At 40.6% G+C, this 23,627-nt stretch overlaps 1 protein-coding gene across 3 annotated transcripts in view; it reads left to right on the forward strand.

Moving 5' to 3' along the window:
* Positions 1-2,720: 2,720 nt before the first annotated feature.
* Positions 2,721-23,627, forward strand: part of SLAIN2 (SLAIN motif family member 2) — a 70,157-nt gene continuing 49,250 nt past the window's right edge. For all 3 annotated transcript variants that reach the window (XM_063457932.1, XM_063457933.1, XM_063457934.1), the window contains exon 1: positions 2,721-3,227. In XM_063457932.1, the coding sequence (XP_063314002.1) occupies positions 2,803-3,227 (425 nt within the window). In that variant the 5' untranslated portion in view covers positions 2,721-2,802. The remainder of the gene's footprint in view (positions 3,228-23,627) is intronic.

Consider the following 23,627-nt stretch of genomic DNA (forward strand, 5'->3'; position numbering starts at 1 on the left):
AACGTGAAAAAAAAGTCCTTTGCAAAATCACTATATACGTATACAGTGTAAGTATGGTTGGATCTCACCACTTGATATGTTGCAGTCAAAGTTTCAAATGTGTGCTGTAAGTTTTCCACTGTCCGATCTGGTTCTTAGATGACAAAAGTGCATGTGAAACATATGCCCTCCAACCATGCCATAGCAGTGACGTGTGGATGATGGTTAAATAAACCTCGGGCTGCTGAGTAAGATTTCGGATAGCTGAATAATCCTTGGGCTGCGCGCTCGGGATATGAAGTCCCTTCGATGGCCATTGAAGGGACTTTCGGCCAATCAGATTTGTAAAAGGCTTATTTAAACGCATTTTTACTTCTCCGCATTGCCCTGTCGTGGTTTCCCTTAGTGGTTGTCTGAGAGTGTGTTCCTGAGCGTTTATTTCTGGTCATTGACTTTGGCTTCGTTTTACTTCCTTGTATTCTGATACCCTTTACTTTTGGCTTTCCCTCATCGTTGTGTCTCATTCTGTGTCCCCGACCTCGGCAAGTATCCTGACTATTCGTTGGTACGTTACATCCGGCCATTCTAAGGCCCGGTAAGACGTTACCTTTTTAGTCCTAGGTGTGATACAGTTCTACGTGCTGTATCAACTAGTAATACTGACACATGTGAATGCATGCCAAAATGGCTGCTAGTTGCGCTGACCTGCCCCTCGGCACATGAGCAGAGTACTGTTAAATAACTTTGGCTCTCGCTTTAGAAAATGGACATTGGGAAAGTATGTATATCTTGGTTGTCTGGATTTACTCTATACATCCTGAATAAAATAAGACTGTCAACGTAGCAAGTTCAAAATGCCACACTTTATCACAAAATGGTTGTTATAATGCTCCCTTGATAACGTCACAGTTCTATTACAGCCCGGTTAAAATTACTGAGCATTGCTACAGAGAAGGGTTTAGTAATGCTCTGTAACTCTATATTCTTATATAGCGTACAGTCGTCTAACCCCTAAAGATAGATGTCCAAAAATTATACCTGCTCTATCGACCAACATGGGACTCTGGTGTAGGGCCCAGAATCAGGACTGTCTTGCTGAATGTCAGACAGTTGAGATGTATTCCTAAAAGATTATGGATTGTAACTGCCATCACTCTCAGGGTCCCAGTGAAAGCTGCAGATATTAATGTCATTTACAGACTAGGGTTGCCAGACACACCATGTTTTATTCTTGCTGTTTGGCTTTACGTAAAAAGTGTAATCAAGCAGTAGGAACAATTTATATATAACACCTACATCTGATATATCACGTCTTAACGCAATGTAAAACATTGTTTCTGAAAAAAAATCAATGTTTACATTTGTCCAAACACACGCCTCTAGTCAGACAGCAACTAGAACGGTTTCTCATAGAGAAGCAGTGGATTGGAGGAGGGTGGGAATTGCTGCACAAGAACCATCGGACCGCAGTGGTTGTTTATGAGCAGAATTAAAATGGACCAGACGTCATACTTGATGATCTGATAGCAGATGGAGCAGCAGCACAGTGGAGTGCGTTGACTCCTAGCGCTGGATCACAGGACACTTCTGGCACCATAACCACTACAGAGAGCTCCTCTCTAACAAATCTAAACATATTAAGGAACACATAGAACTTTAAAAACAATATATTTATTTTTAATGTCAAAGTGCTCCTTTTTAACATGTTTGTGCTTCTCAAAGTTGGGAAGTGTGGATATCCCTCCGATGACATAAATATTAAATTAATACTACACTTTTGCTGTATTGTCTAGCAACTCTGCTCCAGACTTTTTTTTTATTTTTATTTGGTTTTCCATCTGTAATTTATCAAAATATCTTAAATTATATCTTACATATGAAGCAATATTCTTACAAAAGACAAAAACAGAGACAATACCTGCGCGACCAAGTATGGGTCCCCTCACCTTATGCTAAAAAAAAAAATCTTAAAAAGATAAAGAATTAAACATGAATCCTATCGGGGTAAGAACTAAGCCATGGATCCCATATTTTTTTTATATGAACCAAATCTTTGAAAAGCCGAAAAATAGTCCTTTTCTATCAGACACTGAAAATTTATTTGATTCACTAACGCCATCAGAGGGATTTATTTTTTTTCTTCCACGTTTTTTAAATAACCAGTTTCATAGCCACGAAAAAACTGAATAATCAAAAATGTGACATTTTTATTAATGTTATCTAAGTTTAGACGTAAAATGGATTTTCCTGGCGATTCCTTAATTTTCAGCTTTAAAATATCTGAGATTATTTGAAAGAGTTTAGACCGGTTATTATTAACTAGTCTACAAGACCACCAGATATGAACACATGTTCCTTCACTAATTCCACATCCCCAGCATAGAGCGGAATGATTAGAATCTATCTTATGTGCTCCAGACTCATAGAAGCTGATTAATACTCTCAGCCAGCAGAGTTGAAGACACTTAGACACACTGTATCTGGTGCCTAGAACTGTCTCGCCCAAGAGAAAGATGGCGGTTCCGGCATGCCTGACGTCACTCTCACTCCGGGCACCTGACAGCTGAAAAGAAGAAGCTGAACGGGGGGGGCGTGGCTAGAGCTGGTTGCCACGTGCCTTCTCTCCACGGCGACGTCACGGCTAGCCTGGCGAGGCTGCTCGATGAGTGGAATGAAGCTGCCCAGGGGGGCGTGGTTACCCGACGTCAGCAGGTCAGACCGCGTGTGGGCGTGGCCAGTCGCGCGGAGAGAGTGGCAGTTGGGGTTGGTAGCCGGGGGATGAGCTCCTCCCGGGGCTGAGCGGAATCGAGTATCGCCAGCAACATGGAGGACGTGAACTCCAATGTGAGCGCGGACCAGGAGGTGCGGAAGCTGCAGGAGCTGGTGAAGAAGCTGGAGAAGCAGAACGAGCAGCTCCGCTCCAGATCCACCCACCAGCCCCCGGGCTCTCCCAGGACCGTGCCCGCCGCTCCCAGCCTCCAGCACCGGGCCTCCCCGCACACCGCGGCCGCCGCAGCCTCCCTGCTCCTCCTCGGCAACGGCGGCCGCTGTCTGAGCCCGGGGCCTGCGCTGCGAGACCAGCGGGGGGACGGCAGCGGGGACGGGGCCGCCTGGGAAGAGCTGATAGAGGCGGCGGCGGAGGAGAGGAGGAAGGACGGCGGGGACAGCGAGCTTATACTGGACCAGGTGGTGCCGCTCCGGCAGGAGGACATAGACAGCATGGTGTGCTTCCAGGAGGAGGAGAGCTGGTAACTACTAGAACTGACAAAGTTTGGCCAGTGCGAGCCCCTGTATGGGGAGCTGGGACATGGGAGGGCAGGGAGTCCTGAGCCTGTACACAAATACACACAATAAACCAGGGCTGGCTGAGTGTCATGGGAAGAGTACTTTAGAAACAGGTGGTTATATTATCATTAAGCTAAATTATCCCACTCAGTTAATGCTTTACCTGAGTTCAAGCCATGCAGAGGTGGAATGTTATAGAGAGCAGAGTGGTTATATATATATATATATATATATGTGTATATATATATATATATATATATATATATATATATATGTGTATATGTGTGTGTTGGCACAAGTACAGAGAGTCGTTTTTTGTTTTAGTTGGAAATGTAAAGGTTCTAACTTAGACCCTGTGGGTGTGGAGGACTATAAAACAAGTACTGGCACAGTGTTTGGGTGCCTATTGTGGGCACCAGCTGTTTTTGCATGGCACCCCAGAATGCCATTATCATGGCTGCACTCAGTACGTGCTGGTGGAGGGCAGTTGGAGATTTTCATGTCTCCTTTGCATCTGCTAGCAATTACTCTTGTTTGAATAAAGCAAATCTTGTTACTTAAAGCAACGCTGTTGTGTTTGACAGTCTTTGGATAGACCCCTAAAGTCTGAAGACACTTTTTCCCCATAGGCACAGTCTTCTTACTTCAGCGCCTGGTGCTTCAAAAAAACAAAAAAAAAAACAGGAGCCTGAGTCAGTGCTTAGCTGACACTCTCGGCCATGCTTTGCCCAGTTGCTGTAACTGGATTCTTCGACAATTAGAATTCGGTCACAGGGCTCCAGGCGCATGCCAAAATCCAGGTAAGTTGTCAGATTTTTCTAAAACGGTTTGACAAATGACTTGGTAGGGTGCCAGGACCCTGCTGGCACTATATCAGCTTATATTGGTTATGCTTGGAGTGTTCCTTTTAATACTGAAAAGTGAGAGCCGCTTTAAAGTGGCTTTCTTACTTATTAGTATTTCTTATATAATGAAACACTCCTGTGGCAAAGTTGGCGGTTCATTGAAATTCCAAAATTAGTTATTACATTATCTAATAGATATTTTCAAGGTTGGCAAAACCTGAAAAAAAGGCAGAGCTTTCCCAGCAGCCATCACTCGTGTGAAAAGGCTTTGTGAAGGATTCCATGAGATCTTCCATAGACTTGTTTTATATTCTTTAACTTGAGTAAAACATTGGTTCAGGCGCCTAAAATTTGATGCCCCCGGAGTTGGACATGGATGACACCAATATAATGATGTTGGAAAACATCCGTTATCTACCTTAAGATTTTCCCATGTCTGTTACGTGGGTATGGCAGGAGAATAATTGGGAGGGAGGGGGGGGGGGGGGGAGGGGAGGGATCTGTGGGTGCAAGCCCTTTGTTTTTTGTCAAACCATTGAGTGTCTTAACTAAAAAATATAAACTTTTGTAATTATTGGGACCTGTGTGATGACTGATCATGACTGAAACTGATTTTCACTGGCCCCTGTGTGTCCTGTATTGTGCTTTTGTTTTAAATTGCGTTTTTTTTTGGGTTTTTTAAACAAACAATGCTGCTGACAAAATAATGTTGAACCAAATTTTGAATTAAAGGGGGACATTCTAATAGCATAACATCTACAGTGCATTGTAGAGGTTATGTATGATGCCAGGAGTGCCTCTAAATTGTCATCCACCACACAAGCTTTCTTCACTAAGCAAAGCCCAGGGCTTAGCTCATTGACTGAGAGCAATCAGCTGACACACTCATCCAATGAGCTGTCCCGGCGCTGCAGGGCTTGGCTTAGGAAAGCTAATGGGGACTCCCAGGCAGGGGTGTATCCTGGTTTTGTGCTGCCCTAGGCCGCAAGGCTAACAAGGCATTTGCCCTGGGCGTTTGGGGGCGGCTTTTTTTGCCGCCCCCTGGAAAATGCCGCCCAAGACAAATGCCTTGTTTGCCTCGCGGCAAATACACCCCTGCTCCCAGGATCGAGCTTCTGGCTTACTTTTGTTGGCAGTGAGGTGAGGAGCAGTGTCCAGTGGGCCATTACCAAACTATTTGACTACTTACAGGGGCTGTGTACTTATACTACCATAAACACAACTATACTCTTTAGTGGTTATGGTTCTTGGAGTGTTCCTTTTAAGCTGCTCTGAGCTGCCTGTTCTGTTTTTGACATATAATGTCTTAGAGTGCTCCTTTAACATATGTAAGGACACAACTTCTGGAATAAAAGGGAATCATGACGGAATATTTCCGTCATGTGTCCTTAAGGGGTTAACATATGTAAGACAATTCTCTCGGGTGTCTCACAAACCTAGATAGAAGTTAAATTCTGTTCACAATATATAGGCAGTGTCCTAACATTACAATGTTCTGGATGAAATTGCCAAAATATTTCCTACAATTTCACTGGTTGAGCTTGGTAGCCACAGAACTAAAGAGAAGCACAGAACTGCAAAATTTGCATCATCCTGGAAAATGCTAAATGTATTCACTGTATGATTAGAGGCTTATTAGTTTGTTTTCTAATAGATATGCATAACTTGTGAAAATGAATTCTTCTGACCTTTAACCCCTTAAGGACACATGACATGTCATGATTCCCTTTTATTCTAGAAGCTTGGTCCTTAAGGGGTTAAAGGACCACTATAGGCACCCATACGACTTCAGCTTAATGAAGTGGTCTGGGTGCCAGGTCCAGCTATGTTTAATCCTTTTTGCAGTAAACATAGCAGTTTCAGAGAAACTGCTATGTTTACCTATGGGTTAATCCAGCCTCTAGTGGCTCTCTCATTGACAGCCGCTAGAGGCGCTTCTCACTGTGATTTTTCACAGTGAGAAGATGCCAGCGTCCATAGGAAAGCATTGATAATGCTTTCCTATGAGACTGGCTGAATGCGTGCGCGGCTCTTGCTGCGCATGCGCATTCAGCCGATGACGGAAGAAGAGGGAGGAGAGTCCCGGCGCTGGAGAAAAGTAAGGAATTAACCCCCTTCCTCCCTCTTCAGCCTGGTGGGAGTGGGGGCACCCTCAGGGCACTATAATTTTCCAGGCACTATAGTGGTCTTTTAATTGAACAGTACATTCTCAATACGGCAGTCCATTATGTATTCTGTGGATGTTTTTACATGGCACATTTACTTTTTTTTTTTTTATTCATATTTGGTAGACTGTATGGCTTGAAATTGCAGGACTGTGCACATTTCTTTTGTATGGGGATAATCTAGGACCACATTATGACTGGCCTGGAAAAAAAATTGTAACGATTTTATATATATATATATATATATATATATATATATATAATTTTTTTTTTTTAATTTATTTCTTTATTACACACACACAATTTGCATGCCAGATGTACAAGGTGGGAAAAGGCAAACCTCTGGCCATATGCGGGAAAACGTGAAGATTTGTTTTGCTCTTGGCTTCCTGTTGCCTCCACTCTTTGACCTGTTAGTGTAGGGTTTCTCTAATCAAGTATATATTTTTTAGCCTTTTTATTATAAAGACCTATAGCAAAGGTCTGATGTGATATAAAACACAATATATTGAATCATGTGTGTGTCTAAGAATGTGCACTATGGCTCGCAATTTTAATCCAATGAATAATTATTACTAAAATGAGAATTGACAGAATTTAAAGGTTCACTGTAGTGATAGCAATACAAACTCTTTAAAAGGGTAAAAAACTCACCTTTATTGCAGTTCCTCGTGGGTCTGCGTGGCTAGCTCAGCACCCGCACTGCCTCCTTGGCTGACTCTATCAGCCAATCCAATGTTTTCCCATGGGAAAGCATTGGGAGACTATCGCTCATGGGCAGTCAAACGCGCAGCATCACCTCATAGAGAAACACTGATTCAATGCATCGCTATGAAAAATGTTCAGCTCCTCCATGCAAAATGTGGAGATGCTGTGCAACACTGACCCAGGAGAGATTGTTTCATTTCAGTTATTTTGACCAATTCTCACTTTGGTGAATAACCCCACAAGTGTGAAATCTCCTAATTACAATCAGATTTGTCATTTGGCTGTAATAGCCAGGCATCTGCCATAACAGGTTCTGGAAGCTACATGGGCAATTAACATGAAACTCCTTTAAAAGGGAAGTCACTTATTTTTTAAATATTATGTTTACTTATCGTCATAACATATGTACTTGTGGAGTATAAAAAATTTAAATATAGAAATCCATACATATTTACCCTGCATGTGGTACCTCCATCATTTCTTCTTTGCACAGGATAGCGGATAAATGACACAGTCTCAATTTATTTGCTTCATTTGCAATGGGCTTCCTGACTTTGCCTTCCTCAAGGTAAAAACACCTTAGTCACAACTGGGTATTCTGTAAATCCTGAGCTGGTAGGAGTTCCTTCAGGGAACCACTGCATTTATGTACTTAATGATGAATAGTAGTAATTTTATAGTTCAATGTTTTCCTGCAAATTTAAAGTTTACATTAGAGGCAGATTATTTTTTTATTTTTATTTTTTTAAATTAGCTTGGCAACTGAAATTAAAGCTTGCTTAAAGGAACACAGGAACACAAACAAGTATTCCTGCCCCTATAGTGTTACAAATACTATTTTAGCCCCCTGACCCACCCTTAAAGCCAATAAAAACTCTTGCACAGGTTTGCCACAGCTGGCTGTGCCCCCGATCTGTCTCCTTGGCTGACATCATCAGAATTGATTATCTCAGACAGTCCCGTGCTTTCCTATCCCAATTATGATGTCAGCCAAGGAGGCAGATAGGGGGTTATATTCTATTAGGGGGGCCTAGATAGTGATGTATCATTATAGGGTGAGAAACACATCTGCATTCCTTTAATGTAAACACTGCCTTTTCTCTGACAAGACAGTGTTTACGTTAAAAAGCCTGCAGGGAATGACTACTCACCAGAACAACTACAGTAAGCAGTAGATGTTTTGGTGATAGCCAAAAATTGCAAAGAGCGTCTTCTTTATTTGAAAGTTTTCCATACTTTATATTTGTATAATTAAATAGGCAAATTACAAAAAATAAAACCAAGGATTAATTTAAAAAATCAATTTAAAAGTAAAGTGGCAGAGCTGCAATATAGCAAAGCTCATTTTGCCTTATTTATGATGGGAACAAATGCAAATTATAATTATTTATTTATTTTTCCTACATCCAAGTACTTCCTGCAGCCAGATCCTCCACTGGTAACTCCTGCTCACTACACTTAAATCATTAGTGTTCATGGTGCTTAGGGTGACCATTTTATTTGCCTATCATTTTTTACACATCTTCAGTTCCTTATGACCTGTGGGTTGGTTTCTAAATTTGCCTCTTAATTTGCCTCTTAATCCCAGGTAGGCCTTTATTTATTTAAATAAGTTTGTCAGCCTCTGCTCTTTTGTTTGCGTTATTTAAAGGGTCACTCTGACTTTAAAAATAAGTTGTTTTTTTTTAAAAATAGTGTTCAATGCTCTTTAGATTCAGTATGCCTCTTTTTTTAAAGATTAAAAACAAACTCCAGAGAGACACCTTAATCCCAAACGAATATAGCAAATACCAGGGACGCAGCTCACAGTTCGCACCGGGTATTATAGCACAAAATAATGTTTTTTCCTGATTCACCGCTCCCATAACATAAGAGCTCAGACTGCTAGAGGTGGGACCAACCAGCTTAAAGGGACACTATAGTCACCTGAACAACTTTAGCTTAATGAGGTTGTTCAGGTGAGAACTATAGCTCCCTGCAGCCTTTCTCATGTAAATACTGTATTTTCTGAGAAAATACAGTGTTTACATTGAAAGCTAGGAACACCTCCAGTTGCAGTCACTCAGAGTGAACCAGAGGGACTTCGGAGTTGATGGAGGCATAATTTGCCTCCATCCACTCAGATCTGCTGTCCTGTGATTCAGTATCTCCTACCTCTGCATGCAGACTCTGAACTTTCCTCATAGAGATGAATTGATTCAATTCATCTCTATGAGGAGATGCTGATTGGCCAGGGCTGTGTTTGAATCATGCTGACTCTGCCCCTGATCTGCCTCTTTGTCAGTCTCAGCCAATCCTATGGGGAAGCACTGTTGTCAGCAGACTGCTTGTTTTTTCTGAGTCTAACAGCATGCAGATTTACAGCTTCAGGCTTGAATACAGTAAGATTTTTACTATATTTATGGAGGCATGAGGGGCCCAGGGGGGCTAGATGGTGGTGTTAACACTATAGGGTCAGGAATACATGTTTGTGTTCCTGACCCTATAGTGATCCTTTAAGATATGCAATAATACTGTTAAAACAATTGTACTACTGTTTCTCAGATTATTTCATTATTTATTTTCCAAAAAATGTCCTTTAACTTCCCATGCCATACATTTGTTACTATGGTTACTCCTGCTGTTGGGGCATTGTGGGCATCTCTGTTCTCACAGCACAAAAAAAATCAAGAATTAAAAAAAATAAACTGTAAAACTTGTTTGTCTCCTGGCAGCAGCTGCTCTGCCTTCTCTGCGGTTTTCTTATGGGGATTCTGAAGATGGTGGACATCTAACATTAAACTCTGATAAAGCAGGAAGCACCTCTAGTGTCTGTCTGCAGGATTAAGACAATCTCTAGTGGCTGTCTCTCAATGCAGGGTTAAGGGGATAGTGACACTGCACCCAGACCATTTCAAATAGATATAGTCTGGCTGTCAGTCCCTTTAAGATGTAGTGGTTTTAATGCTTACTTTACATTTAAGGGAGTTTAGTTTCCCTTAGTCTTGCAGACTGGAATTCCAATGGTTCTGCTGGCAAATTTATATTCATTTCTCGGCTTACCTTAAATAGCAATTAAGCAAAGCAATTAACCACTACATCTGAAAAAATGTAGGCTTAACTAGTCTCCTAGAAACTCTCTTCCTTGGCTGCATTGATCATGCAAAATGTACACTTTTTGCATTATCACTGTTAATCTTTTCCAGTCTGGGTGACAGTAATAGACTGAGAATGCTGGGGGCAGTTTAGCACAGTGGTCTCAGTCAGTCACAGCCATTCTGCTTGGATATAACTGGCATTAATAATTTAGAAGTATCTGGGTCCTGGGCAAAGCCTCCTTTTTATTTATTTTTGTTGTCAAACCATTCTCAAAGGTTTATAAAAAGATACAGTGGAACCGTGCCCTGAGTGTCTTGGCAACATAACCACTACACTAAGATGCAGTGGTTATGTTGCGTAGTGCCTTGGCAAAGTGTATGTACCTGTGTGTCTTAGTTGTGGATGTGCTTTATTGATTAACTGTGTGACACAAGCTGTTAAGGGTGTCAGGTGATTACTGAACATTGTTTTTTTTAAAAGCCTAATTTGTTATTGAATTCATTACACAAGCTACTAAACTAACTCAAACCTTGAGCTGAAGTGGTCTGGGTGCCTATCCTGGTCCTTTAAAGTAATTGTTGGCCTGAACAAGGCAGGTGTGTCTTACATGGAATGGGTATGTAAATAGTGATGGTTGCAGTTATATGATCACCTACGATGAAGATTTCTGTTCTGTGTGAATAAGGAAAGGAGTGAACTATTACGTGTAATGATCAAGGCCCATTTTTATACAACTTTGTATAGTTAATATTGTTTAAGATTTGAGCTTCAGTCAGATGCACATTTACTGCAAGTATCAGTGTTTTTGGCTGTTGACTAAAGTGATGTGTTCTAACATTTCTCTCAGTTGTTTGTTCCTGTAGGATGTTTGATGTACATGTTAATGCATTCTTTAGCCTTTGTTTGCCCTCGTTTTTATTTTGTCTTTGTTTCTATTCACATCTTACGTAGCACGCATGTTTTCAGCTGCCACAGCGTGCACATAACGTAAATGCGTGTTTGTGGTGATTTACAATGTGACAGTTAACAACCTTGTACAGCCATAGCCATTCTGAGAGCACTCGCCTGCCATGCAATATATTCTGTGTATTTCATTTTAAGCAGTACTTATGGAATAAATGCAGATGTTCCTGTGTTTTATAAAATTCTACCAGGGCAAGTTCCTGTTAATATCCAATTTTATAATGGACAAATGGTATTGATAAAGACATTGTAGGTATTTTAATCAACTGTTAATTCAACATGTTTCCTGTATGAGGGTTCCATTGCTGTTTTTTTATATAATGTACGTATCCTCCCTTGGCCTCCTCAGAAGTTTGATGGGCTGAGTTGATTGAGTAGAATTGCATATCTGTAGTTTAGATGCTCTGTCCAACCCGAGATCTTACTGGAGAAGAACAAGTTCAACTCTGTGAAAACTATTAAAACTTTTAACTATTATGACTGTCTACTTTTCTTTGTCGTCTGTCTAAATGCAAATAGAAAGTGACTTGTGACTTTTGATACTTGTCTCACTTTCTTTTCAGATGATCAAAGTAGATGCTGACGTCATACTAATCGCAAATGTTTCACTTATGTAGTATGTGTTCTTCATCTGTATCATACTTGTTGGGTTGTGAATGCGTTATCAGAATTAGAATCTACTTTGAAATATTACGGTTCCATGCATATTGTTTGTGTGTATACAGTACTTCAAACATTTTAAACAAACTATTTTATCCAAGTTAGTCTGAGAGATTTCTTTTGTGTGTTTTGTTATTGTTACAGTGCTCTTCCAATATAGTGTAAATACAAACAAATATTTCATTCCTATGCAGGCAGGGCTAAAATTGGCTGTGGAGTTATGTTGCTGTTCATAGCTTATAAATTGGAGGAATCCTGTAATTCCTCATGTAAATATAATTATTTGCTGTTATCAAACAGACTGTACTTTATGTATGAAGTGTTGAAAAGCAAAATGCATCAAATCTCTATTTGAAGGTAGATTCTAGTACTGATTCATCTTAATGCAGCAGTAATTAGTCAATGTAATATACAGATCATTTAACTTGGATAAATGAGCTATCTTGGCAACAAAAATGCTACAACTTAATGTAGATCAGTGGAAGGCCTGAGGGATCTTTCATAGATCCCCATTTTGTAATTTTGCACAGGTGTGTGGAATACACTATTGATGTGTCACACTCCTGGTTGGATTTATTATTTAAACTCTCTGAAAAATGTGCACAGAAAATATTTTATATACACCTCTAACCATGATCTTGCATGCTTTCATATGTACTTTAAGACACCAAGCACCATGACCACTTTATTGAACTGGTCATGGTGTCCAGAGACTATATGTACAGCATATCAAAGAAGAACGCTGCACACACAAGAGATTAACCTCTTAAATGTTGAAGGTGTAACTCCACCTCTGCCACTGTCAATAGGCTGCCCGGAACAAAGCTCTAGGTTGGCTAATGTCAGTACTGTACTATGAAAATTTGGCATCTGACGCCAGTACGCACAATATGCTGGTGCCAGACAGCCAATAATGTCACAGCATTCACTATCCTCCCCTCAGTCTGTACTCCCGGACTTCTTTCCCCTTTAAGACAGGGGGATTGGATTTCAGGGAGATATTGGTCTCTACGCTGGAAACCCTGCAAGAGTTAAAAAGTAATTCACTAACTTTTTATGCCATACCGTGCAGCTCTGTCTGCAGGGAATACCACCTCCTTGGCTGGATCATCAATCTTGATGAGCTCAGTCAGTCCAATGCTTTCCCATAAGAACACATTGAGAAGCTAGTTTGCATCAACATACAGCACCAATTAGATGGCCCATCTGATTGAAATAGCAGACATTTGCGGAAGCAACTCTAGTGGCTGTCAGAGTGAAGATGGAAACTTTCCGTCATGCTGGTCTTTTACTTCTAAAGCTGTGCCCTTAAGGGGTTAAATCCTGCAATGAAAACATTGCTGTTCTTGCAGAATGAGTGTTTGATTTCTCTTGCCGGGTTAAAACTAGAAGGACATGGCATCCAGACTGCTTCATTGAAATAAAGTGGTCTGGATGCCTATAGAGTCCCTTTAAATCTTGTGTTTTGCTTTACCTCCGGAGTGGCTGTAATGAAAGTCCATTAACATAACATTTCCTAAGCTAGCTTATGGAATGCATTTGCAGCAATTTCTGCTCAGCATATAACAAATTGAGTACTTTGCTGCTAATGTATGTTGAATCATGTGTTATTTATGAGCTGACAATGCTTGCTGTAGGATTTGAAACCCAAAATATGATTTATTTTCAACAAATGAGTAATGGGTGAGATATTATTGTAGATCAACCTTGTGCGCAAGCTCTTGGCCTAAAACTCTCTCATTCATTCCGTCACCCTCCAACCCAGTTTTCTATTAGCGAACTCATGTATTGGGTTATGTGCAATGTCTTACTAATTTCTCGTTGCAATAACAATGCATCAGAGAGGGTCACCTCATTCCCAGAAAAATCAGAGAATCAATTTCTCTAGAGACAGCCTCTTACAGGTGTGAGTGATTTGTCATTCTTTTTTAATGATGTTTCTGTTTTCATGGCTGTTGTGGCAGTCTTTACAATGCAAAAGCAGCTTTTGTATGGATTCATTTTAGGAAAGGCAGAACAGGGCATGGCATGGTATAGGATCTTGTCAGCCAACCCAGCCTTGTGAACTGGCTGGATTGTCACACTTTTCTTTATATTTTGTTTCCAATTTAATAGTTTTCTGTCTAATATCCTATTATAAATGCACATTCAGATATATAAAAGCCTGATATTGTATGCTTCTTTCAAATATCTGTTTAATTTGTCTATTCTGTAAGGGCGTTTCCTTCTGTTTGGAGCGATGTAACTAGTCTGGTATAGTTTAGCATATTAATATGGCAGGCATTCAGGAATCTGAATGTAAACACTGAACTGCAAAGCCAAAGCTGCAGTGTCTGAGCCAAGATTTACTCTCCATCCTGAACCATAATGTGCCATGACATGATTTTTCCATGCATTGCGGTGTAGTACTAATGGTACATTAGAGCACTCCATATATAATTTTGTTTCTACTTAATCACAGATTTACTTTAAAGGGACAAAATAGGCACACAAGTACAGCTTAATGTAGGGCTTTTGAGGCACCGTGCCTGTTGCTGCTTGTAAAGCAGTGTAAATGCTTTATATTGCTGCCAAATCCCACCTCTAGTGGTTCTCACTCAGACAGTTACTAAAGGGATTTCCTGGGTTAGATCCTTCAAAAATTGCAGGACCAACATTCAGCGTTCTGCTGGACGCCCCCCACAGAGATGCACTGATGCAGTTTGCCAAAGGGGAAGCATTGGGTGGGGTCATCTATCAAGGTGGTGTGTTTTTTTTTTGTTTTTTTACAGCTGTGGGGGGGGGGGGGGAAGCATGGTCTATTGAGGAATCCTTCATAGACCACCTCCTTGTATGCTAACAGGCTGAAGAGGACTGGCTGGATGAAGATGCTGGAGGCCACTGTTAAAGTTTGCTCACCTCATTTTCAGTGTTGGGGCTCAGCAGTGATTTGATTCCAGGCCCAAGTTTCACATGCTTCTGGAGAGAGAAGCACCTCTAGTGGCTGTTAGGATGACAGACACTAAAAGGCTAATGGGTTACTCCAATCAATAAACTATTCTAAGAAAACACTGATTTTGGTTAGTCACCCATGCTGTGATGGGATATTTGTATTTTTAATGCTATAGTATTCCTTTAAGTGGTCATCTTGCCTGAAAAGTTTGTATTTATTTTTTTGTTAGAGGAGGTTGTTGTGTCCCGAAAGCTTTACTTCACAACTTCTACCAGATACAGATTATGTGAATGAATTGCTGATTTTTAAGCCAGCTAGATTGGCTCAAGATCTCCTCTTCCCACCTCATTTCTTTATTAGTTATAAAGATATTTTGAGAATATTATCTAGTCGGGCAACGTGATCACATGCTTGGTAAAAAGGGAAAACGTTCAGATCCTAATTGACATAGCATTCCTATTCTGAAACACAGTAGTATGGTGGTTTCATCAAGTTGGTTTGTTACGTGTTGTACATACATGTATGCTGACTACATCATTAAAGAATTTAGGTGAGCACACATTATGTGTAACCCAATCCTTGTAATAGCCACTTTACTACTTATAAAAATAGCTGTCTATACAAAACATTTTGTTCTGTATGTTTATTAGAGGAATTAAGGGAATGAAGATTATCAGGTGCATATTTGTTCACTAGGGCAAATCCCTGCAGTTTCATATTGTGATAATATTGTAATACAACTACAGGTCCTTGGAAGTGACATTCAAACTATATTTCTCTTATAAATCATGGGAAGTGCTATCTTTAACCTTAACTGTGTCATAGGCACAATTCTGTGCACAAGATGACTTTATCGTGGGCAGCAGGTGCAACACTTTAGTAAGCATTTGCCTCACTCCTTGCTGCCTCTGTTTGCTCCAGTCCATGGCTGGGCTCCAACGTGACTGTGATTTAGCATGTTGTCCCACTGGAAACCCGCTACTGCCTCTCCCACTGCTGGGAAGCTCCTATTAGAAGTTTACAGTTGGCTCCAGTGACCCAAGTCCTGCTATGCATGGCCATTAAAGCATAAGCTGATTGCTCTCAGCCAATGGCTACAGAGTTGCTGGAGATTCTGGCAGCAGGGAAGGTGGTGGCAAGCACATGGAAGTATCGAGGTAAGTTGTTAAACCCTTCTTACATTTATTCTGTGAGGGCAACAGGACATTTTTGGCACCATTGTACTGGTTATGGTACTTGGTCCTTTAAAGGGACACTGTAGTCATTATAATTATTTAATCTCTTTTAATTGTTTATAGTGCCTAAAGTCCCCTGGCACAGTCTCTCCATTTAGTGTTAAACCGTGTTGGAGCAGTTTAACACTAAATAAAGGTTCCTGCCCACCCACAACTTGGCCTCTTCAGGTGTGGCTAATGCAGAGATTTTACACTTTGTTGTAGTCATACAAACTCCCAAACGGAGCTCTGATAGGCTAAGAGCAGTCAGTTGACACACTCAACCAATCACAGCTGCCCATTGCTGCTCAGGCTAATACTTCCTCATTAACCAAAGAAGCACAAAGGGGGATGGGCTGATGAGTACTCTTAAGCGCCGAATGAAAGGACGGCACCAGGGAACTCCAGACACTATATGAAAAGTTAAGTGATTAAGCAGATACAGTGCCTATTATTACTATAACCTATAATTGTATGTGAATACATTTCCTATGTGTTTAGATTTTGTTCATGCCAGGATTAATGGAGTGAATAGAGAACAGGATATTATTTTTTATTTTTAATATTTTTTATCAAAGGCCAGCAGACACGATAAAGTGGTTTCATGCATGACCTCTTCATCACAATCCTTCCTAACTCCTTATATAGTCTGAGACCACTAGTTTTACCACAAGATGAGTCTTAAAGCAGCTAGTTTTTAACTTAAAGTAAAACGGGAGAGGGAAAATTATAAGGTTTTTAAATGGTTTTAAGTTCAGATGAGATATTTTAGTAAACCTATCATTTAAATGTGCAAGACAAATTGCTAGCAGATATCAATTATTCCCAGTTGGTTTGAGACGTTGGTATTCGTGGCTATGCTGTAAAAGCCATATTGGTACGGAGATAAAGAATACAAATTGCATTTACACTGATGACTGCTTCTCTCCCAAAGTATAAATTGTTTTAACAATTATATTAATAAAGCAATTTATTGCATATTGAATGGCTTGTACTATTAAAGAGACACATAGGCACTCCTGGTTCTAGGACCCTGCCAAGAGCATTGAAACTGTGCTCCTTGCATGGACTGCTCTGGGTTATTAACAGGCAACCTGATGTGTATTATGCCAGACTAATCTGTAAATTTTTCATGGGTATCCAAATTAAAAATTCATGTCCATGAAGAAATGGAGCTGGACAAGTGGTACCGTGCTCTGCAGTGTCAGGCAGAGCAGGAATATTTGGGGTTGAAGAGTGACTGGTCCAGATTTGCTGTTGAGGTGTGTGGGTGTCACGGTGGCCCCCTGAGCACGCGGTCCTATGGGGAATAGGTTTGAGTTTGGGAGGGGGGCCATGGCAGATTTACTGGGAACTCCCTTTCTCCATTTCAAAGTCCCCTCTTATTTCTGTCACCCTGTGCTTATTAGGGTCACAGGGGGACCAGGAAGCACAGTCTGACCTGCCCAAACCAGACTTCCATGGACTGATCGGTTATGAGGGCTCCATGCGCCCGACCACTACAAACTCATAAACTATGTGGAACTTTGTCGAGGAAGCTGCCATGATGGATTGACTTTTTGAGACTTGTTACCCGACTAACTCAAACACAGACCAATTGGAGGTCTGGTACCCGGTTAGTCTACCTTTGAGGAGATATGTGACAGTAGTCAGTCACTGGGGATGCAAGACAGACAATGTGTGGGTCCCCAGATTCTTTTTGTGTTTTAGTCACTCTGTGCCCATCATTGGAGCAAAGTATATTGAATGTATTGTTTGTCCAGGTTGTATGTGCATTTATCCATCCCCCTTTCCCCTGCATTGCATTATCCCATTGTTCCAGGGACACTGCAAGACCAGTTCAAACTAGGTACCCTGCCCCTCCTCAATCTCCCATTTGGTTCTCAGCCCTCGCTTTTGTCTGGCCCTCCCTTCCTTGTACTATAGTGCTCTATTCACCCTATTATATGGTAAATTAGGCTGTTGGGGGGCATACATTTGTGTGCTATGTGAATAAAGGTTAGTTGTTGTTGTTTTAACCTTCACTAAGTGCTGTCTGGTGTTTGGGAAAAGAGCTCTGATTACTGCTCTGCTGATGAAAAGGGTGTCCAGGGCTATAATTCTACTAGCTTGGTCCAGGGTGGACAAGGCCCTCAGCGATTCCAGTTGAGCCTCTCAAGTGCTACAGGCTCCCTGACCGCTATGGGGAAGCGGACTTATGCTGGCGAGTAGGGCTAACTCGCAATTTCCGTTCTAGTTTATCCCAATGGTGCTCGAAGGGTTTGAGGTCAGGGCTCTGTGTGGGGCAGTCAAGTTGATCCACACCAAACTCATCCTATTATGTTTGTATGGACCTTGCGTTGTGCACTGGGGAACAGTCATGCTGGAACAGAAAATTACCACCCCCAAACTATTCCCACAAAGTTGGAAGAATTGCATTGTCCAAAATGTCTTGGTATGCTGAACCATTAAGATTTCCCTTCACTGGAAAATTAATGCTTGATTTCCCTTCACTGGAAACTTGAGCCCAACTCCTCAAACAGCCCCATACCATTATCCTTCCTCCACCAAACTTTACAGTTGGCACAATGCAGTCAGACGGGTAAGTCTCCTCGCATCTACCAAACCCAGACTCATCAGACTCATCAGCCCATCAGACTACCAAACAGTGAAGGTTAGTCACTCCACAGAGCACTTTCCACTGCTACTGAGTACAGTGAACTTGTGCTTTAGTCAGTGGAAGTTTGCACCTCTTCAGTATGGGATCAACAGAGTGTTGGTGACCCTGCTCTGTGACTTTAAGTGGTCTTCCGCTTTGTGGTTTTAAGTTGTTCTTAAACACGTACACTTTCCAATAATACGACTAATTGTTGACCATGGAATATCTAGCAGGGATGAAATTACACAAACTGACTTATTGCAAAGGTGGCTGGCACAGTACCATGCTTGAATTCACTAAGCTCCTCAGAACGACCTATTTTTAATTTTTCTTTTTATTTTCCAAATATTTGTGAATCAAGACTACATGGCTAGGTGCTTGATGTTATACACTTGTGGCAATGGGTCTGATTGAAACATCTGAATTCAATAATTAAAAGGTGTGTCCCAATACTTTTGTCTATATAGTGTAGTTTCTATAATTACATTGTGTGCAAAAATTCTATATAGAATTTTTTTGTATAGGTTGTGATAACATTGCCTTCCATAACTTTGATTTAAAGGAACACTATAGTCAGGAACACAAACCTGTATTCCTCGTCAAATGTTTTTTATTGAATATTTTCAAAGTTATGATACGTTTCCAAAAGAAAAAAGTGTCATAGTATACGTTATAACAAATATTAACTGGGGGAAATGGAACAGTATATTTATCTGGATTTACAAAGAACGGTATATATTTACAATAAATTTTTTAAAAATAAAGTAAGCAAATATGACATTTCAATTCTTATATTTGGTCAGGTGAGACAATGCCTAAAAAGTAAATGGATTTAATAGCATTTTCAAATGCTATTCTTTATGATAATTAGTATCTCATCTTTTCAGAGTGAGTTTAAAACTTCCTTTATGTCTGGTATGATGGGTGATTTCCGGTGGCTGCTATTAATATGTTCTAATACCGTATATACTCGAGTATAAGCCGACCCGAATATAAGCCGAGGCCCCTAATTTTACCCAAAAAAACTGGGAAAACGTATTGACTCGAGTATAAGACTAGGGTGGGAAATTCAGCAGCTGCTGGTAAATTTCTAAATGAAATTAGATCCTTAAAAAATTATATTAATTGAATATTTATTTACAGTGTGTGTATATAATGAATGCAGTGTGTGTGTATGAGAATTCAGTGTGTGTGTGTATGAGAATGCAGTGTGTGTGTGTATGAGAATGCAGTGTGTGTGTGTGTGTATGAGAATGCAGTGTGTGTGTGTATGAGAATGCAGTGTGTGTGTGTATGAGAATGCAGTGTGTGTGTGTGTATGAGAATGCAGTGTGTGTGTGTGTATGAGAATGCAGTGTGTGTGTGTATGAGAATGCAGTGTGTGTGTGTGTATGAGAATGCAGTGTGTGTGTGTGTATGAGAATGCAGTGTGTGTGTGTGTATGAGAATGCAGTGTGTGTGTGTGTATGAGAATGCAGTGTGTGTGTGTGTATGAGAATGCAGTGTGTGTGTGTGTATGAGAATGCAGTGTGTGTGTGTGTATGAGAATGCAGTGTGTGTGTGTGTATGAGAATGCAGTGTGTGTGTGTGTATGAGAATGCAGTGTGTGTGTGTGTGTATGAGAATGCAGTGTGTGTGTGTGTATGAGAATGCTGTGTGTGTGTGTGTGTGTGTGAGAATGCAGTGTGTGTGTGTGTGAGAATGCTGTGTGTGTGTGTGTGTGAATGCTGTGTGTGTGTGTATGAGTGCGGTGTGTGTGTGTGTATGAGTGCGGTGTGTGTGTGTGTATGAGTGCGGTGTGTGTGTGTGTATGAGTGCGGTGTGTGTAATGCAGAGTGTGATGCAGAGCCTTGGTGGGGGGTGGGCATTTTTATTTTTTAATTATTATTTTAATATTTTTTTTTGTTTCATTACATTTTTTTATTTTATTATTATTTTTATTTTATTATTTTTATTATTATTAATATATATACATTTTTTCGTCCCCCCTCCCTGCTTGCTAGCTGGCCAGGGAGGGGGGCTCTCCTTCCCTGGTGGTCCAGTGGATGGGCACTGTGTAGGAGGGGGCTGTGGGGGCTGCAGAGAGATGTTGCTTACCTTTCCTGCAGCTCCTGTCAGCTCTCTCCTCCTCCGCCGGTCCGTTCAGCACCTCGGCCAGCTCCCAGTGTAAATCTCGCGAGAGCCGCGGCTCTCGCGAGATTTACACTGTGAGCTGACAGAAGAGCTGAACGGACCGGCGGAGGAGGAGAGAGCTGACAGGAGCTGCAGGAAAGGTAAGTAACATCTCTCTGCAGCCCCCACAGCCCCAAGTCTGTATTATGGCAATGCAAATTGCCATAATACAGACAATTGACTCGAGTATAAGCCGAGTTGGGGTTTTTCAGCACAAAAAATGTGCTGAAAAACTCGGCTTATACTCGAGTATATACGGTATTTGTTTTTTTGGTTTATATAAGTTATTTAGGAGTTTTTTTTTTGAAAAGGCAAAGTGTAAGGGGTCAGTTATCGATTCATCTAAGAGTTTGATCAGAGAATGTATAGATTTCCAATAATTTCTCAATTTAGGGCAAGACCATAGTATGTGAGATAAAGATCCTACTTGACCCCACACTCCAACATTTGTTAGTGTGACATAATTTTAATTTTAATAATTTTAGATGTTTCTAACGCCTCTCAGTTAATTTTTCCACTTAATCATAGTCTAATTTTACATTTCCTCTGTCACTATAGGCACCCAGACCACTTCAGCTCAATGAAGTGGTCTGGATGCCAGGTGCCTCTAGTTTTAACCCTGCAGCTGAAAAAAGTTCAGAGAAACTGCTTTATTTACACTGAGGGTTAATCCAAACTAGAGGCCGCTTCTGCGATCCTCACTGTGAAAGAATTGAGTAATGCTTTCCTATGGGCAGTTTGAATGCACGCGGCTCTTGCCGCGCATGCCCATTTGGCGCGGACGCCGGCAGGAGGAGGAGTGGTCACCAGCGCCGAGAGAGCCCAGCGCTGGAGAAAGGTAAGTGGCTGAAGGGGACCATGAGGGTGGGGGGGTGGGACCTAATAACCCTATAGTGCCAGGAATACGAGTTTGTATTCCTGGCACTATATAGTGGTCCTTTAACAGCTGGAAATCATGTGTTTACGATCAGGATCTAAATAGTAATTTTGTTTTCTATAACAGACCTATTCATTTAAAAATCGGAGAGACTACATTTATTAAATATTGTTTTTCGATCATAACATATATTTTTTCATTCACACCATCTAAATTATACCTATTTATTATTTCTGAAAATTTAAGAAAGGAATTTGAAGATATTTTGTTCTTGATATGTGTTTGACAAACAGGAAACAACAATTACAGGGTGCGCCAAGAACAAAGTAAATAAATAAAATGTATAATAGGAAAAGAAATACCAGGGAAACAGGCAAATTAAAGTCTCTAATTCACAGGTATATTCTTCAGAAATTCTCAGGACGTCTTTGGTCAAGTTCTCATCGGCATATATGAAAGAAAAAAAGTTATGTGATATGTGTTACTGAATGATTTGACCAATAACCTACATCAAAACCAGGAATGCCCACTCTGATCACTGAAATAGGTGACGCTCTTGACCATGATGGTGTGGTTTAAGTTTTTTAAATCGTACAAACCTGTATTCCTGACACTATAATGTTAAAAACTCTAATTTCCCCTCTAAATATAGTAAAATCTTACTTTTGTTCCAGTCTGCTGCTGGCTCTGTCACTGATCTGCCTGCTTGGCTGACATCATCCGCAGTGTTGATCAAAACCAATCACAATGCTTTCCCATATGAAAGCATTGCATTGACTGAGACTATCAAGGAAGCAGATTAGGGGCAGAGCCAGCACAAGTCAAATGCTGCCCTGGCCAATTGGCATCTCCTCATGCACTGGATACACTGTGCAGAACTGCCACAGAAAGCACCTCTAGCAGTCATTTGGGGAGTGGCCAGTGGAGGTATCTCTAGGCTGTAATGTAAACCGTGCCTTTTACTGCAAAAAGCCTGCAGGGAATGATTATACTCTTCAGAATAAATACAATAAGTTGTAGTTGTTCTGGTAAATGGTGTCCCTTTGACGGTTATAAGAACATTTCAAACTAAAAATCATTCTTTCAGAACAACATTTAATATATTCAGAATTTATACTTCCAGCTGGATATTAGCCTTGTTGTGGACATCTCAGGGGTCTCTTCCCCTACCTTGTGTTGAAATAATCCCTGGTATGATGTTTGTGTTCCTGACCCTATACTGTTCCTTTAAGTATGACCAAAAAGCATTTATTCCTGACGCTATAGTGTTAAAACCACCATTTGGGTGGCTTGCTCTCGCCTTAACCTCCTTAAAAGGTAATAAAACTTACCTTATTTCCAGTGCTGCGCAGGTTTGCTGGCGCTGGCCTCGCCTTCTTGCTGACATTATAATTTGATTTCAGCCAATAGCATTGGATTGGCTGAAATTGTCAAGGAGGCGGGATGGGGTCAAAACGCTGGCTTTTCTGCCTATTAATACAACCACACAAAGATGGTTTAGAATGAAGCTTCTAGAATGGTAATTGACTAACTCTATACTTTTGTGAACTATATTTTTTATGTTGATTTGCTTAACAAAAATAATATTTTCTGTCTATTATTTAACTATATGCATTTGTTAAATTCCAGAATTCTGTATGTGGTTAATGATTTTTATATATTTTAATGAATGTTCTTTTCATATTTATTATTTTATCAAAAAAGACAAGCCTTAAAGAAGTTACTGAAACCTCATTGTCCATTGAATGTGAATAGATTTTACTGCGGGCTATCCCGGGGTTCTTCATCTTGGTAGAGAAAAAAGGCTGGTTAGGAGACATCATGATAGACTACTCTTGTTATGCAAGTGCCTTATGATCTTGTTGAATATTGATTTGTCTGTGCATTTTATTTTTTATTTTACTGATATTTCAACTTAATTTGTGGCATGTGATGAGGTGTGGACAGGGGAACTTACCATTATAAATGTTGTAGTCAAAACACAGCTCTTGACAAGCTCTAGTCTACATTCCAGTGTAAAGTCCATGAATATTTAGGCTCTGAACTATATTTATATTTTATTCTGTCAGCACAGTAGATTTCTGGTAAAGCAGTGACAAATGTGATAAAAT

This window comes from Pelobates fuscus, chromosome 6, assembly GCF_036172605.1.
Source record: "Pelobates fuscus isolate aPelFus1 chromosome 6, aPelFus1.pri, whole genome shotgun sequence".
Classification (NCBI taxonomy): domain Eukaryota; kingdom Metazoa; phylum Chordata; class Amphibia; order Anura; family Pelobatidae; genus Pelobates; species Pelobates fuscus.